Source organism: Colletotrichum phormii, assembly GCF_030913505.1.
Source record: "Colletotrichum phormii strain CBS 102054 chromosome Unknown BDP81scaffold_9, whole genome shotgun sequence".
Lineage (NCBI taxonomy): Eukaryota > Fungi > Ascomycota > Sordariomycetes > Glomerellales > Glomerellaceae > Colletotrichum > Colletotrichum phormii.
The window spans coordinates 743517-757320 of NW_026851451.1; the positions used below are offsets into that span (position 1 = coordinate 743517).

General features: G+C 53.4%; 7 protein-coding genes across 7 annotated transcripts; 5 read left to right on the top strand and 2 right to left on the bottom strand.

Moving 5' to 3' along the window:
- Positions 1-441: 441 nt before the first annotated feature.
- Positions 442-1461, top strand: BDP81DRAFT_219318 (uncharacterized protein). The gene has a single exon (XM_060582771.1). It carries the CDS (start codon positions 668-670, stop codon positions 1277-1279), a length of 612 nt encoding a protein of 203 aa, XP_060445757.1. The 5' UTR covers positions 442-667; the 3' UTR covers positions 1280-1461.
- BDP81DRAFT_277007 (uncharacterized protein) lies at positions 1405-1659 on the top strand (the record flags this gene model as incomplete). The annotated part of the gene is made up of 1 exon (XM_060582974.1): positions 1405-1659. A coding segment is annotated over one exon (255 nt), but the record flags the coding sequence as incomplete, so codon positions are not given.
- A 445-nt stretch (positions 1660-2104) lies between these two features.
- BDP81DRAFT_219357 (Alg9-like mannosyltransferase) lies at positions 2105-4384 on the bottom strand. Its single transcript, XM_060582773.1, has 4 exons — positions 3922-4384; positions 3380-3765; positions 3190-3317; positions 2105-3131 (listed from the first exon to the last, which is right to left on the bottom strand). The coding sequence occupies exons 1-4, from the start codon at positions 4028-4030 to the stop codon at positions 2204-2206; spliced, it is 1551 nt and encodes a 516-aa protein (XP_060445759.1). The 5' UTR covers positions 4031-4384; the 3' UTR covers positions 2105-2203.
- Positions 4385-4601: 217 nt separating this feature from the next.
- On the top strand, positions 4602-5440 carry BDP81DRAFT_219430 (uncharacterized protein). Its single transcript, XM_060582775.1, has one exon. It carries the CDS (start codon positions 4791-4793, stop codon positions 5214-5216), a length of 426 nt encoding a protein of 141 aa, XP_060445760.1. The 5' UTR covers positions 4602-4790; the 3' UTR covers positions 5217-5440.
- A 3284-nt stretch (positions 5441-8724) lies between these two features.
- On the top strand, positions 8725-9422 carry BDP81DRAFT_393844 (Skp1 family protein; the record flags this gene model as incomplete). The annotated part of the gene is made up of 4 exons (XM_060587874.1): positions 8725-8791; positions 8861-8958; positions 9022-9192; positions 9246-9422. 4 exons carry the CDS (start codon positions 8725-8727, stop codon positions 9420-9422), a joined length of 513 nt encoding a protein of 170 aa, XP_060445761.1.
- A 1248-nt stretch (positions 9423-10670) lies between these two features.
- On the bottom strand, positions 10671-11226 carry BDP81DRAFT_393845 (ribosomal protein L39e; the record flags this gene model as incomplete). Its single annotated transcript, XM_060587875.1, has 3 exons — positions 10671-10719; positions 10864-10964; positions 11221-11226. The coding sequence occupies 3 exons, from the start codon at positions 11224-11226 to the stop codon at positions 10671-10673; spliced, it is 156 nt and encodes a 51-aa protein (XP_060445762.1).
- A 1079-nt stretch (positions 11227-12305) lies between these two features.
- Positions 12306-13247, top strand: BDP81DRAFT_449238 (ADP-ribosylation factor family protein; the record flags this gene model as incomplete). Its single annotated transcript, XM_060592381.1, has 5 exons — positions 12306-12380; positions 12489-12527; positions 12616-12699; positions 12810-13133; positions 13224-13247. 5 exons carry the CDS (start codon positions 12306-12308, stop codon positions 13245-13247), a joined length of 546 nt encoding a protein of 181 aa, XP_060445763.1.
- Between the last annotated feature and the right edge of the window lie 557 nt (positions 13248-13804).

A 13804-nucleotide genomic window follows, 5' to 3' on the forward strand; every position in this document is an offset into this window, starting at 1 on the left:
CTTCAGCCCGTATACTCCGTAAGCCTTAAGGAGGACCGGCAAGCAAGCCAGCCGATTGATTTCCTGAGCTATCCAATCCTGGGACCTGAATAAGGCACAAACCCCCGGGGCTGAGAGGAAACAGAACCGCGCCAAACTCATCGTATTAAACTATAAGCTTGCCCCGGAAAGGGGGCTGTTCAGTCCGCCAGTGGGATAGGCACACAGGTAACCCGTTTTTTGCTTTTTTTGGTCTTGCTTACAGTGCTGACCTCGACCTGGGTTATTCGTATGGCGGCAGTCCTTTCCATTTTCCTTGACGCTTCTCCCCTTTCGCTTGTCTTGCTCACTTGCATCCACATTTTCTTCCTTCCTTCCTACATACATACCCTGGCTCAGGCACTTGGCTGGACTCGGTCGTCTCCTCCGCAAACAAAAGGGGTTCTAACCTATTCGCATCATACGGATATCTCTTGGCGATACACTTACAAGCTGTGGGGGGTTGTCTCAAACAATCATTCACTTTGATCCGAAAGACTTCCTTTTCGCTGGGAATCAGGCAGACATATCGCAAAGAGCGAGGGAATCTCGTTCAAACAGGGAGGCGCAGCAGATTGGAGGAGCAAAGAGGAGACGGAGAGTCGGACACAGAAAAACCCATTAAAGTCTCTTGAGGGGAGGGAACGCCATGGAGGGCCCAAGGCCAAGGGCATCCGAGAAGTTTCTCAAAATGACGGCGCCAACAAACACAACAGCATCCACGACGAAACCACAACAGCAGCAACAGGTCTACGAATCTGGCCTCGAAGTAGTCGAATCAAACGCCTGGAATCGCAACGATATCCACCTCCCAGAAGTCTCACCCTACAACCAGTCGGAAGCCAAGACCACAACCTTCCCCGAGGTCGCAGACGACCCGTTATCGTGGCATCACTACCACAAGCAGAACCCCAACCTCGAGGTCTCGTCCTCGCCGTCCATCACTTCCGCGGCGCCGCATTACTATGCCGCTGCGGGCCAGCAGCATCCCCCCGGGTATCACCAGCCGCCGCCCGGATCGCCGGGGTACGGGTCCGGTAAAGGGAAGGCCAAGATGTGTGGGATGCGCAGGAAGGTGTGCTACATCGTCATGGGCGTCGCCATAGTCCTCGTCGTGGCAGCCATCGCCGTCGGCCTCGGAGTAGGCTTGGCGATGAAGAAGAGCGGTTCGGGCAACAAGTCTTCGTCAGGGTACGTTCCTCTTGTTCAAACATCACTTTCATCTCACTTCCTCCTGCCTTTCGTCCATCTCCTCAGATGATCACGTACCCGAAGTCTCATTGCAGTAACAACCCAAGCAGCAACTCAACAACAACCCCAGCAACATCAACCAAAAACGCAACAATCATCTGCCCTGCGGCAGACAACGCAACCTACTCCTCCCCCGACGCCCCCAAACGCACCTTCCGCATGATCTGCGGCCACGACTTCAACTCAGCCGACGGCGCCACCGACCTGACGTCTGAGAACGCCACTACCATGGCCGCCTGCATCGACCTCTGCGCGTCAAAGGGCGACGACTGCGTCGGCGCGGGTTGGGGCGATTACTACGGCAACCACGTCTGCTGGATGAAGAGTAAGCTGGGCACGATGAACGTCTCGGGGAACTGGTATTTCGTCGTGGATGTCAATAAGACGAGCGTGGCGGCGTAAGGCTCAGGAAGGAGTCACTTGTCGTCGTCTTCGCCCTATTCGTCTTCGTCTCCATCCAGCTGTGTCTTTGGGACATGAGAGTGTTGGTACATTACAATCGTACCTACCTCACGCAGCAGGAATACGCAATAGGAAACACAGTTTGGATCATTGTGGATGGTCATCGGCATATTTCTGGATAAATGCCGGCGGCACGGGAGGGTCTGCGAAGCGCTCGGTTATGCGCTGTAGGTTTCTGTTCGCAGATGATGGGATGATATCGGAACTCGGGGAAGGGGCTCTTACCATTGTAACGGGTACTGGGGAATCTCTCGCGAGACAAAAGGGCTCGTGAACATGATTGAAAATTGGCGCCATCGGTTCGGCACTCGAGATATTTAAGGGGGTTAGTCGCAACAGGGACTACCTTACACAACAAGGAGGACGGACACACAGTCACGATACCATTTGCTGTTCAAAATCGGATACTTTTCAAATCATCAAAACGTTCAAGTCTTTTCATTCGTTGCTTTTTAAATCTCCTCCATAGCCCTCACTTGCAGCTCTTCGTCACACGCCAGGCAACGAGCCCACGTCTGCCAATCACCCTTGTCAGGGTATTCCAGATGCCGTCGTCCCCAAAGTCGAGGTCGTCTAGGTTCAAGTGTTGTCTGTAGCGCCACACCTCGCGGAACCTCAGGCCTTTCAGTCCCTTGTTGGGAAGATAGGGGTCGATCCATGTTGCTGATGCTGGTGCGATTAGATAGGTTCCGTTCTTCTCCTTCAAATACTCCGAGTTGCGCCGGTCCGCTGGTGTGTCGCAGGTCGCGAGCTTGGTCAGCTCCTCGAGGAGCGTATCGCCCTTCATGCCCATCACGTCGCGCGTCGTGAGCACCTCATTCTTGCCGTTAAGAAGCCAAATGGGTGGCGTATAAGTTTTCCACCAGACGGCCTGCGTTGCGTCTGGCTGCTTGCTCAAAAACACCTGGCCCGGCACGATGCCGCCTTGGTGATAGACACCCATGAGAATGCCAAAGATCAAATTGAAACCAAGCCACACCCCGATCCACACGCGGAGGACAGTCCGATTCTTTGGGACATGAACTGATGAGAGGATGAGCGGGACGGTGGGTAGGAGAAATCGAGCTTCCTGGTGCTGGAATATAGATAGCACGAAGACACCCGAGATGGCCGAGTAGAGTCGTAACGAGAGGTATGGCTGAGTGAAGAGCAGCATTGCAGCTGGGCCGATCAGCATGGGGATGTTCACCAGCAGGTGCTGGTACCAAGGGTGCAGCCCATGCTGCGCAAGGTTGTCTGTGTCGATGTTGTACAGGAGGTTGTTTAGTGGCGTGATGACCGGTCGTGAGATGAGGTCTGCCCACTTGATGGGTTCAGGGAGGTAGAATGCCGTATCCAGGGTGATGGCGACCAAGGTAGTCGTGAGAGCTGCCAACACCGTCACGGCGAAGGACATGGGTCTGGTGGATTGTTAGTGGGCGGCGGTCCCCTGATGTCATGATGCCTGGGCAGTCCTACCTATTGAGAAAATGGGGTATCAAGCGAAGTCCCGGAATCAACAAGAACGCCGGGAAAGTAATCCTATTAAACAATCCAAAGACGGCCACTATGCCGAGAATCGTAGAAGCAAGAAGCGATGATTGTTGCTGTCACAAGCGTTAGCATTTACGTTGTGGTGTCCACAAGATCGTGCCAAGGGGGTCCTTACTGGGCTCTCGACAATGCGCTGGATTAAGACCAAGCACCATGCAACAACCAAGCACTCCACCGAGTTGGAGAATGTATGCGTCTGGTACGTCCATGTGACATAGGACGAGGCGACCAGAAGCACAGCAACGCGACGGTGTCGTGGAGAGCTGATGAGCTCATGGATGGCCCAATCCTCCAGCACGAAACTGGTGACGAACATGAGAACGCGAAGTGTCCAAAAGACTGCGATTGGGGGGATCTCGCCATCCTTGCCGTTACCGATCCACAGCCATCTCAGCAACATCATGGGCAGGCCGTAGACGGGCCATAAGGGGAAGACGCTTCGTATCGGGTGCTCGTTTGTGAATTCCCAAGTGTGCCGTACCGGGTAACTAAAGATTTGGCCTGCGCCACGCCGTTAGCTCAGGTCCTGCTGAGCGAGAGGGAGCGCCAAACTCAATCCGAGCTCCGTGGGAGGAAGCTCCATGGCGCAAAACAGAGAGCTGCGCACGCTCTACCCAGGCAACGGGATGCAGCAGCTGCAAAACAAGCCAAACATACCTGCGATAACCTCTGGGCCCTGGAAATTCTCGTCGGGGTGCAGGTAGCTGGGCGACAGGGCGAACCACAGCCTGACCAGCACCAGGAACAGGTACGCTCTCCGCCACATGACTCTAGGTGCTCTCGATTATTATCGGGTGGTAGTTTTTGCTGCGCGTAGCTCGGGCATCGGTTCGCGATCGAAGGCTGAAAGTAGCCAGGTGTCGAGTATTAGGCGGAGCAAGATCGGCGAGAGTTTTGTTGCGAAAAGGAGGGTATGTCGCAAGGTCGCATCATCAGGAGGAGAAGCGCATGTAAAGGAGCCAGGTATGCGATGGTTTGCCAGGTGCAGCAGAGGCCAAGGAGGTCGAGGTGGGGGTTAAAGTGAAGGCTCGAAATAGGTAGGACGGAGCAAGAGTAACAAAGAAGGGAAAATATTATTATTTGCAAGGTGAGGCCCGGTGAGGGAGGTGGGAGGGAAGCAAAGGGAAAAGAAAAGAGGTGCGCAGGTCGAGGTGCGACTAAGGCAAGGCAAGGCCAGGTAAATAAGTCCAAGGTCAGGTAAGGTAGGGTGATGGTCAGGATTATTTTTGCGCGGACTCGGGTCGAGAAAGTGACTGAGTGTCGCTCCCGCGCTCTGTCAGCCCGCACGGCAGCTCTTTTGGACCTTGGAGGGGACTTTCCTGGGTTAGTATAGAGTACGGCGAACGGAGAACGAATGCCTGCCTACCTTGCTCTTACAACCTTGAGCCTATGGAAATTGGAACCTGGTCGGTACGTGTATTTTGTAAGCACAGTAAAGTGGTGTAAGCTCCAGTTCCCGAGCAATAGGCCCAGAACTATCCATATGAGGGTGTATCCGCAATCTCTGAGACTACTTTAGCGGGCACATGGCCCCTGCTCTTGCTTCTGTTTGGTGCTTGGGCACTTGTTGTTTGATTTCTTGCCTTTGCAAGTTCCCACCAGAGGAGAGCCAGGTCACAAGTGGGATGAGCTCAGGGTGTGACTGTGAAGTGAGGTCTGCTGAGAACCCGAGAGACGGGAGAGGACTCGAGGAGGAGGAGGAGGAGGAGGAGGAGGAGGAGGAGGGATGGAGGAAAGGGAAGGAGGGACGGGAGGTGTCAAGGTTGGAAGCTCCAATGATGGGAGAGTCTAAGGATCGGGGAGGTAAGGCGGGCGGGCGATTGTCATTTCCTCCCAGGTTGTTGGCAGTTGCAACTTGGGTGTTTGTTCCTTCCTTCCCTCTCCCATCTGTTAAATTGTACCTTGCGGTCCACGGAGTATTCGTTCCTTCCTACCTAACTTACCCGGTGTAAGGTTGGTATTCGTACGAATAACAAGGCACGAAGGTACCTTCCTGCCACGCCTGGTAGGTAGGTAGAATGATGCTTATTCCCCGGCACACCGCACACCTCAGATACAGGGATCGCCAACCCGGTGCAGCTTTCCCGTCCCACGGTGAAGCGAAGCGTGACGCACGAGTCCGCGATGTATTAGTTAGGTATTGGCAGGTGGCAGAAAAGAAAACCGAAACTTTTGGAGAGTGTGCCTCCTGAGAACCCGCCAGTCCGCTGCAACGGGCCCCTGTTCCCAGCCAAGCTCTTCTCGCTAGGGCCTTCGGCTGGGAGCGCTAACTCCCAAAATGGCCAAGGCAGACTGCCACCGGCGAGCACCTGGGAAAATCTGGGACGGTGCATGCCACTGGCATCGTTGCCCATAGGGCCATCGGTGCGTTTGTTGCGAGCGAGGTGGCCCCATTCAAAGCTTCTTTTCCACCCTCTAATTCTTTCGGCCTCTTCGTCCACTCCAAACGCTCGCCAGGGGACAGCACCCCTTTTCCTTGACAGCCGACCAGATAACACTGACACAGTCAGCAGGTTTCTCGAACCACGTCTATCCATCATCATGTCTTGCTGTCATTATGCATCATTTCCCATCCGTCCAGCATGGGGGCTGCCTGTCAACAACTTGTCAACGTTTGCGAGTTGGTGTACTTGTCTACAACATGTCTCTGGAGTCGCATCCCGCGCATCACAGATAGCCATGCCAGGCTCCAACTCCAACGCTCTGTTCGTCTGGTGAGAAAGCCGATATTGATATCAGACGAACGTAATGATGCCAATCCCGGGACGCCATCTACACATCCGCGGTCGTAGTCGCGTTCCCGCCTTGGACCGTCGACGGAAGCTTCGGGATCGCGGGCCCCATCAACATCCGGCGCTATGGATTGCGAATCATTCAATTTCACGGACGCAGGCGCGCCGCCCACTCCCACTGGCGCGTCTCCATGAAACCGGCCCAGTCATCATTGATGCATTCCACATTTTGCCCTAATCCGAGAAATTGGTATCTCACTTACTCCGAACCTCAGCTCAGCAAGCAATCCGGTTTACAGAGTACCTATTCCGTATCATCCGTACACATGCTCTGTACGCCAATTAGTAAGGAGACCAGGAATGCGAGACCATCTGCCGCCATCTTCAGTGTCTTGCGCCACGAGATTGGCGTTGCCCTGCTCGCGTCGCGGGGGTTCAATTCCGTGGAGTAGACAGGCTCCTTAAAGTGCTTGCAGCTCGCTTTCGCCATCGGCCCTGTCTTGTCGTGTCCACACCCTGGCCAGCTCCAGATTCTTTTCGGACATTTTCTTCGGTACGAGAGCTTGGTACGAGTAGGCTAGGTACGAGAGCTTATCCACGATATTTTTCGTATAAGTCGATGCCATTTTGCTCACGCGTGAGCAGTGACGGCAAATCTAGCCGCTCGCTTCACGAACCGAGACAGAGAAAACACGACCTGATGGGTAGGCACCAGATGCCATGAGCAAGCATTGACCCTGAAGCGGGCCAGAGTCAAAGCCACCCACCGAAGCATGTTGTTCACGATGGAACCGTTGCCCAGGAGGAGACGATGCTCCGTCGCCGCAGATACGGCGCACTAACAGGAATAGACACTGACAGTACCTTACCGGCCCTCTCCGCCGCCCCGGTTCTGCCTTGCCGGTCTCCTCGGCCTCTAGCTTAGCGGCGACGAGATTCTTATCCGAATGAAGCGGCATTAATCGTCTGTCCGGCTCCGAGAATTGGCTTGCCGCATGCGGAGAGATGCCAAGCAACTACAATCCGTTGTAGAGAAGTATCACGTCGGATTGTACGGAGTACCAAAGTCCGAATCCTCTGTTCTTTGGTCTTTTTGCTCGGCACTTTGAGGGCCACATATTCGAATTGTACTGTTTCTTCCCTTCTCTGAGTGTGGCAGAGTGGGAGAGAAGGACGATACTTGGCCGAATCTAAGGTACCTTAGCTTCCTTGATCACGAGTCACCCTCAGCAGGTACCGCCTCAGGGTCATCGGATGGATGGTATATAGATCTAGCAGGCCCGCTCTTTTCCCAGACAATCTGCACCACTCTGCTACTCCGAATCACCCCATGTTGTGGTTCGCTTCCCAAGTTCGCCTCATTCGACCAGCAATGATGTCCAGAATCTAGCTTGGCTTAAAATCTCGACTTGAGCTTCGTCTACAGACATTGGCTGTACAGGAAAGACACTGACTTGGGGCCAAAGCCCGATGAACAAAAATATCTTACTACTTTGGTTGAAGCAACTGGCAGACTTTTTCCCCTCAAGGAGGTCATGTTTTTCATTTGAAGCAATACCTTAATGTGGACTCTTGGTCCTGACCTCTATCACAGGTGCCTGGGAGTCGATGCGAATGGGCCTGTCGAAATCGGGCACAGGCTGCAGCTTACCTAAGGGGCCTGCCCAGCTAGGAGTCTTCCAGGTTACATCGGATCGCCTTGAGCCACCAAGAATACACCAGCTTCACATCGAAGGGCCTTGCAATGATGCATGATTCGATAGTTCTTCTCAATTCTTGCTGTTGGTGCTATTTCTGAGTCTTTGTAACTAGATTCTAGACTCTCTCTACATCATGCCACCAAAAGAAGACCGAGGGGGCCAATATCTGGGCGAAGTGTCCGTACAAGCTAAAAACATCTCTTTGTCCTTCATTACGTAAGGGAGCCAGGTGTGCCTCTGTCATTGCTTTTGCGCACAAAGGTGAGTTGTATTCGGCGAAGAGCCACTCAGGCAAATGGGTGTTTTCTGCAAGGCACCTACCTAGGGTAAGGTGGTCCAACACCGCCAGGAACCTTCTGCCTTTGACTTTCTCTGCGTGACACTTTCTTTTTCTACCATATTGGACGAGAGTGTTATTCTTTCCCATACCATGTTCAATGTCTATTGAGGTGCTGTGCCTTTGCGGGTCCACCGAGGCTATTGATGGCCTGCTGAAAGGCACTAAAGGGTAGGTACCTCCAGCCGTATATAAAGTTCTCCTGGCACAAACAGATCAGACCGCTTTGAGCCAATCAAAGCACCTGCTGCCCTTCACCTCTGCCTGCTCCCTCGAACTTCCACGGGTAGCGACGCCCTCTCTGCCTCCCACTTCTCCACAACCAACAGCCGCCTGGCCGCTCCGACCCCCAAAACCATTCAACTTAACGTCTGACGCAACAAAAGCCATCTCCGATCACATATTCACTGCTCCGTTTGTTCACCTTTCTTCAACCAAACTACTGTCGCCGGTCGCATACGAAATCTTCACATTCAGCTCTATCTCCGAATCATAAACGTAAGGCCTCCAGCTATATAATCCCACTCCTTTGCTCCTTCTCCACCACAGATCGACTCTTCTTCCCCACCATCCTCCAGAAGCAACTTCAATCCTTCGATCAATCACCACCCGTCAACCATCGCCATTCACCACCTTCAAGCTAACCGCTCCAAGATATCCCACATCGCAAATACCCATCTAACCAGACAAAATGGCCGCCGAGAAGAAAGAATCCAAGATCTGGGTTCAGTCCAACGACAGCATCACGATCTCCGTTGGTACGTCAGACCCCTCCTTCCGCCAGCGGGCCTACTCTTTGCTACCCCATGCTAACTCATACCCTCCAGATCGTGTTGTCGCTGAGCGCTCCATGCTCATCAAGAACATGCTCGAGGATGTTGGTGATGACGCCATCAGCCAAGAGAACCCCATTCCCATCCCCAACGTACGTGTCGCCTCCTCTCACCTTTTGGTCGACTGATCGATAAGCGCTGACATTTCCTCCCAGGTCAACGAGGCAGTCCTTCGCAAAGTCATCGAGTGGTGCGACCACCACCGTGCCGATCCCGTCCAGACCGCCGATGACGAGAACGACGCCCGCAAGAAGACCACCGAGATTGAGGAGTGGGACCAGAAGTTCATGCAGGTTGACCAAGAGATGCTCTTCGAGATCATCCTCGTGAGTTGCCCATCGCTGTCGCATCTACTTGAATCAAACTAACGTTTCCACAGGCATCCAACTACCTGGACATCAAGCCCCTCCTCGACGTCGGCTGCAAGACCGTTGCCAACATGATCAAGGGCAAGTCGCCCGAGGAGATCCGCAAGACGTTCAACATCACCAACGACTTCACCCCCGAAGAGGAGGAGCAGATTCGCCGCGAGAACGAGTGGGCCGAAGACCGTTAAATATCACGATAAACCAAGTGGTGGAAGAGCCGGATTCTGGTTTCAACTACTCTTCGGACATTTCTCTGCACACCTAATGTGTGACGCATCGTACTCCGGCGTTTTAACGATCGTTCATTGATTCGTTTTCGGTTACCCAGGAAAGTTTGCGGGTTGCTCCACAGGTCAGGAATTCACGTCCCATAGGAAAGGGACGCTTGGTAGATGAGGTGCTTAACACAAAGTCCATCCCATGCGCAGCAGATAATGCGCGCGTCCCATTTGGTTTTGCTACATCTTCATAGCAAGGCATTTAAGTCATGATTTCGCGTCTAAAACAGAGCCTTGTTGGTCGGTGACATTTTTTGCGTTACTAATCATACAATCTATCTAGGTTCCATGAGGCCGTGACAAAATCCGATGTTGAGGTCGGCTATACAGCGAGACCTTTGCACAGGACGAAGGTAAATGAGTTTCAGGCTTTGAGCGGTAAGGCTGACGAGCAAACCTCACTGCCCACTAGCATGCTGTATCGTCGGCACGGGCTCGAATTTCTTCAACATTGAGTCATTGAACAATGGTAAGCCAGATGACTGTGAGGACTCGGCGATCAGTATCACTACGGTATGTTAGAAAAGACTTGCTTGGGCCCGATATCAGTGGCTTTTCATGTGTAGGTCTCTCTGCTACCCGTTCTGTCGATGGTACTAATAATCTTTTCCATGCGCATTGGCTATTGATGAGGTAGTTTAGATCTCCAATGGAACGACCACTCGAGTAATGGTGGCCCGTTGGCAATGTTCAGGGAATATGAGGACCGTCGGCCAAAGTTGGCTTCTGCATCTCAATGAAAAGAGAAATCTCTACCGCTGGCGACAGCCTGGCTCGAAGAAGTGCAGGGAGAGGCAGCGCTCATACGCAATATCCCATCACGCAAGAGCAGACGAGAAGTAATCGTGGGGGCCTCATCTCTTCAGAGGCAAATTTTGCATTTCCTTTCCCTATGACCGTGACATGCAATACGTAGAGTCTAGCCGAACCGGGCATCCATTTTGTTTCCCCTCCATCCTGTTGTCAAAAAAGACTCCCCCACGAATTCAGGACTCGAGCCAGTGGGTATTTGAGTCCATCAGAGTGAACCCCTCCCGTTTGATGTGAAAGTTTTCCCCCAAGTCGAGCGCGGCGTCGTCGTTCGGTCGGCGGCATCCATGGTGATATGGAAGTCCGCAGGATAGGGTAGGGATTTGAAGAGAGAAGGAGGCGAGACGTTTAGATTCCGAGACGGGTCTTGCGCCAGTGACGACGCTTCGCGTTGTAGCTGTGATAAAATGTTAGTTGCATGTTATTGGCGGGGTTGTCTTGTCCATATTGAAGACTGGTCTTTCGCCCTAGATCATTTCGAGATCCAGATACGAGAAGACAGGCTTCCCGGACAGATACAGAAGGAGAGGGTGCATCGTACCGAATGGTGTTACCGGTGCGAAGGCGAATCCATTGGGGGATGGGGCGGTTCTGCTTCTGCGCCTTGGCGAGCTTCTGCTTCGTGCGGAAAGACTTGTGGCTCTGTATCGCGAGAAATGGTCAGCGTTCTGCTTGGGCTCGAGAGTTTATCCTCCTTCTCTTCGTTCGGGTCGCCCTCCTCGATCGTTTGACGATGTTGCCCCTCACTCCTTCATGAACAACCCTTTCCACAGCCGACCGTACTCGTCGAAACGTGCACAGCCGGGGGACGCAGTATGTCGGTAAATTCGGTCGCGGGCAACATCATCATCCGTCGAAGAGGTCGTGAACGAGGGCGAGGGCGTAATCTATCACGTACCGGCATTTTGACGGCTTGTTGGCTGATCAAACTGGTGCGAGTCCTTTTGGGGTGGCAGTTGTTCTCCAGATGGGTTGGGTTGAATCGATCTCACCACTAGAAATGAGAAATTCTTGTGCACCAGGCGCACTAGGTTAGCGAGCCCGCAGTCGTCTTGATTGGTGGGCAGGGCAAGAGGTGGAGTCGGTCACGCTTTCGGAGGGGGGGGGGAGGCGCGAGAGGTCACTCGCCTCTTGAGGCTCAGCCGCGTGGCTCGCTCCTGCTTTTTTTTTCTCAGGTGCTGATTAGATAAGACTGGACAATGGAACGAAAGACGGAAGATCCTTTTTGCCTCAGGCATTGACTTTCAAAGCATGCTTACGTGATAATCCCTGACATGCCGATAGGCTCGAGCGGCCGACGATCCCAGAAGTGGCAGGCCGCGGACCCGTTTGGACGCCCAGATTTCCCATCCATGCATGTCTTAAAAACTGACAATTAGGGGGGACCCGTTCCGCTACCTTACCTTTCTTTACTGTTACGCCTTAGGGGGGAAGTCAAGCCATCCGAGATTCTTTTGCAACGGTCCTTTGTCTGCTACTCGTAAAGACAAAAAAGACAGCTCGACGAAACGAAACCCACGACGAATTAAGCCAAACCCTTGGAAACAGTAAAAAGGAGAGAAGCTACTTCCTCTTTTGCCCCTGAACGCCACGGAACATTTGTCGCCCTTTTTTTCTCACACCCCTTCCCGTCTTGCTCCTATTCTTCACCAACGGGAAAAGGCCCTGTGTTTGTACATAATTCCAGCAAGTGGGCGGAGCTTTTTCTTTGGTCAGCTTTCGTCATTCTACTGCTGCTGCTGCTCGCCCCTTGGGAAACAAGCCACCTTTTGCTACCACCACCAACCTTACCTACCTTAAACCCTCCGCGACCCTCCTGTCCCGAGGCCAACCGCGTATATTGTGACAGCATACAAGTCGCAACTCAACCCCGAACCCGCACACGGCCTTCCGCATCCCTAACGAAAGCTCCGTGTATACACAAACGACCACCTCATCCAACACCGAGTTCCCCTCGAAAAGCAACAACCCTCCTCTTTCAAAATGGGCGCAAGCATGTCATGGCTGTCGGGCCTCGTGTGGTCGAAGAAGGAGATTCGCATATTGATCTTGGGACTGGTATGCATCTCCCACCCGACTTTTTCGCCAACAAGCCCGTGATGCAACAACTTCGTCCGAAACGCGGAGACACCAGGCTGACAAACCACCGTGTTCTCATGATTACAGGATAACGCTGGCAAGACGACACTTTTGTACAGACTTAAGGTGAGTTTGCAGCAGACTTCTCTCCCGCTGTCGCTGAAGGCGTGCGTCTCGCAAACTGCTCTTGACTAACCCTCTTTGACCTGTCCAGATTGGTGAAGTCGTCACCACGATCCCGACGATAGGATTCAACGTCGAGTCCGTCACATACAAGAACCTCAATTTCAACGTTTGGGTATGCAACCGCCCCCCGAAGCCCCTCCACTACAATACCACACGCAAGCGAGAGACACAGAGAGGAACCTGGAAGAGACTGACAGCAGCCATGCGCGCGCCCGACTATAGGATCTAGGCGGTCAAACCAGCATTCGCCCCTACTGGCGGTGTTACTACGCCAACACGGCGGCCGTCATCTTCGTTGTCGACTCGACCGATATTGAGCGTCTTCAGACTGCCGCCGAGGAGCTGGGCGCCATGCTCAACGAGGAGGAGCTCAAGGACGCCTCGCTCCTCGTCTTCGCCAACAAGCAGGACCAGCCTGGCGCCAAGGGTGCGGGCGAGATCTCGGAGGCGCTGCGCCTCGGCGAGTTGCGCGATCGGAACTGGAGCATCATGGCCTGCTCTGCGGTCGACGGCAGCGGTGTCACGGAGGGCATGGACTGGCTTGTCGTACGTGCATATTCTGAAGAATGCCCCCTCTAGGTTGCTAGAAGAGGGCCCAACTTGATTTTGGACAGGAGTACTGACCTCTTCTACTAGCAAACCGTCAACCAGGAGTCATAAAGACGGAGTGTCTACTTCGCTGACCCCTACACGACTAACCTCTCGAGAGTAACAACTTATATATAACGCCCCTCACGATTTATAATACGGCCCATCAGTTGGGTAGAACTGCGCATTCATGTGTGTTTGTCGACTTCTTCTTTTTGTTTTGGTGAGAAAGAGAGAGGGCATTCGCAAGATCCCCGTCGACCCTCGGAGTACTGCGGGAACGGCGTTTCTGCGTTGGGTAGTGCCGGACTCCAGAGCGAGTACTTGAAACAGTTGGTCTTCAGTCTGGCCGCCTCGCGTGTGCGTCTACGAGTATCTGAGCGACGGTCTATCGAAATGCGAATGGGTGAATGCGTGCATTGCGCAGACACGTCTTATGAGGCGACCAGGGTGCCCGAACGGGAGGGACGAGAGAGAGACACACAGAGACAAAGGAAGAGATGAAAGAGAGAGGAACCCGAGTTGATTCGTCCATTTTATCAGTTTACACGCTTCTAATGCCAGCACAGGGACGTCGTACCGCGTCCCTGGTTTCTGTTCTGACACCTCGTTCAGTCGCTCGCGTGATG